At 38.1% G+C, this 3,030-nt stretch overlaps 1 protein-coding gene across 1 annotated transcript; it reads right to left on the bottom strand.

The window, feature by feature from the left end:
• Window positions 1–1,680: 1,680 nt before the first annotated feature.
• LOC123862285 (succinate dehydrogenase [ubiquinone] cytochrome b small subunit, mitochondrial-like) lies at window positions 1,681–2,155 on the bottom strand. Its single transcript, XM_045901865.2, is given in 2 exon segments — window positions 1,681–1,839; window positions 1,989–2,155. Coding segments are annotated over 2 exon segments (258 nt in total). The 3' UTR covers window positions 1,681–1,748.
• Window positions 2,156–3,030: the final 875 nt, after the last annotated feature.

Consider the following 3,030-nt stretch of genomic DNA (forward strand, 5'->3'; position numbering starts at 1 on the left):
ATACAAATACTCTACAATTAAAGAACAAAGCAAAAACATCAGTATAAAGAAATATTCTGTATCAGCAGCCCATTAAAATCTGCTGACTATTTTAAGATAGAATAACACTTTTAATTAACTTACAATAGACTTTTCTATTACAATGAATTAAACTCTTAGCTATACATTAAAATCCTGCTAAGCAAATCAATTAAAACTACAGAAGTCAGAAATGACATCCTGGCATTAATAACACCTTATATTATTAAATGGCCAGGTTGAGGAGAAACAATTTTTTGTTCCATTTCACAGTTAAGGTAACTGCATTTTGCAGTAAAGGGACTGGATCAGGCACCAAAAGACCTGGACTTGGGACCCACCTCTGCTTCCTGCAAGCTATTTACCAAGCTAGGACTGACTTTTTTTTTTTTTAACATAATGTTTTATTTAAAAAAAACAACAACTTTATTTTGGGGGCACCTGGGTGGCTCAATCAGCTGGGCTTCTGCCTTTGGCTCAGGTCATGATCCCAGGATTTTGTGTTCAAGTCCCACATCCAGCTCCCTCTCCCTCTGCAGCTCTCTCTGCTTGTCGTGTTGCACATGCTCTCTTTCTCTCTCTCTGTCAAATAAAGAAATAAAATCTTTAAAAAAAGAATTAAAGAATAAAATAAAATAAACTTTATTTTCATAGAATACATTTTCACATTAGAGAGTCCCACCATGGGAAAATAACGATTTATTACTTAGAGTTTTATATTTGTAGACAGATTTTTTAGGACAAGTAAAATAAATACATTTGAGGGATAAGTCTCAGTTTAGATTCTGTAATATTTGCATACATCTATAAGGGGACCTCTTCCCTACATGGAACTTCTCTATACTCAGAAGCTCTCCAGACTCTTCTTCCCAGGATTTAGAAATTACTGATGTGAAATACTAGTATTTCCTAATTTTAAAGTTTCCCCAGGATATGTAACTATCTGTAACTGGTATTGATGAACAGAAAGGGAAGCTTTCAAAAATTAAATACTAACTGATTTTCTGCAAAGTCTTTACTTATGAATTAAGAGCTTTCCCTTTCTCCATCATTCCCAGGACAAATACAGAAGTTTGATCAGGCATTGATTGTAATAAAGCTGCATTCCCTTAAAAAATTTGATAAGTTAACAGGCAAAAGCTCACACATAATATTTATTATTTATTTATTTATTTATTTATTTATTTATTTATTTATTTTTAAAGATTTTTTATTTATTTATTTGACAGAGAGAGACACAGCAAGAGAGGGAACACAAGCAGGGGGAGCGGGAGCGGGAGAAGCAGGCTTCCCGCTGAGCAGGGAGCCTGATGCAGTGCTCGATCCCAGGACCCTGGGATCATGACTTGAGCCAAAGGCAGACGCTTAACAGACTGAGCCACCCAGGTGCCCCCATACATAATATTTAGTTACCCTGTGAGTCTTGTGAGAAGCTGAGAGACAATCTCATAAACTCACGAGAGCAAGGAATTCAGGCTCCAAATTTCTTGGCTACAATTCCTCTCAAACCTTTTCTTCAAAGACTAAATTCTAAAAATAACCAGGTGATTAGGCAAAGAGGTTTGGATTTATCTGTTATTTCCTCCTTACTGTGATTTGAATGGCATGACAGAGCAGAGTCAAAGAAGTGTACAGTCAATTCTCAAGGTGTTAAATCAAAAAGGTCAGAGCTTCCACAGCTTTGCAGATGCCCACATCATGATAGCTGAGATAACAAAGTCCAACAAAGGTTAAAGCTGGGAGTGCCAAAACACTTGCCCTGGCAGGTTTCTACAAAACATCCCCTCGAACACAGTCAGGAACCATTTGTGCAAGGCCGCAGTTGACTATAAAGAGTGAGGGCTGCAGCTAGGGAACAGTTGTCCATTGCAGAGCCAGGATTCAAATAAGCAGCTGGAATTAGGCCCAGGAGAAAAACATTGACAACCCTCTAATCAGTCCAGTGGAGAGATGCAGCCTTGGAACCAGAATGGTAGTTAAGTGACAGGTGAATGTGTTGTGTTCTACACCATTCTGGGCTAGGTTGGTCCCAGAGAAATGCTGAGACATGAGCAGGTCTGACCACTGAGATTTGGAGAAACATAGCTCAGCCTTCTTGCACACTTCACAGGACACTCAGCCTCCAGAGACTTGCCATGTCTCTCCTGAAGGCTCAAGGTTCTAGGATTGACATTCTTTTTTTCTCTTTAGAGTGAGGTGGGGAGGGGCAGAATGAGAGGGAGAGAATCCCAAGCAGCACGGCCCAATGTGAGGCTCGATCTCATAACCTTGAGATAGTGACCTGGGCTGAAATCAAGAGTCCGATGCTCAACCAACTGAGCCACCCAGGTACCCCCCTAGGACTGACTTTTAATGACTGCAGAGCTGCCTGGCCCTTTTCCTAGACAGAATCTAGTTGAGAACACAGGTTCAGTCAATCTCTTTCTCAGGTATTTATTTCCTTTGTAGCCTTCAGTAAGTTACATACATGTATAATCCTCAATTTGTTCATCTATAATATACGGATTAAAACAACATCTATGGCACAGGGTTGTTGAAAAGATTAAAATATAGAATGCAAGTAATATGTTTAATATAATACCTGGACAAAAATTATTCTTCCTCTTATTACATCTCATACTTTCCTCTTAGGACATTGTTATAGAGAACCAAGACTCTTCTCTTCCCCCCACCCCATAAATTATTACATTTCTGAGAAAGTGGGTAAGAAGTTATCTGTGGACTGTAAAAGTTGACTTTCCACTACAACTATGATTTTTTTTTTTTTTATTGTTAGCCATCCCTTGAATTCCTGGGCTAATTCTTTATATAAGCAGTTTTCAGATTTTATTCCATTTTACAGATTTTAACAGGGGATGGGCAAGCAGGCCTAACTCAGAGATCATTTATTCAGCTGCAAATAAGTTCCCACTACAATTTTATTAAAAAAAAAGACAGTGGATAAAATATTTTCAAAATATTTATGATTTTATTTCTAGTGCTAATCTGTGCTACTATGGACAAACAAGATTT

The sequence above is a fragment of the Mirounga angustirostris genome, unplaced genomic scaffold (genome assembly GCF_029215605.1).
Source record: "Mirounga angustirostris isolate CCGP_5_RB_7025 unplaced genomic scaffold, mMirAng1.0.hap1 SCAF_9, whole genome shotgun sequence".
NCBI lineage: Eukaryota > Metazoa > Chordata > Mammalia > Carnivora > Phocidae > Mirounga > Mirounga angustirostris.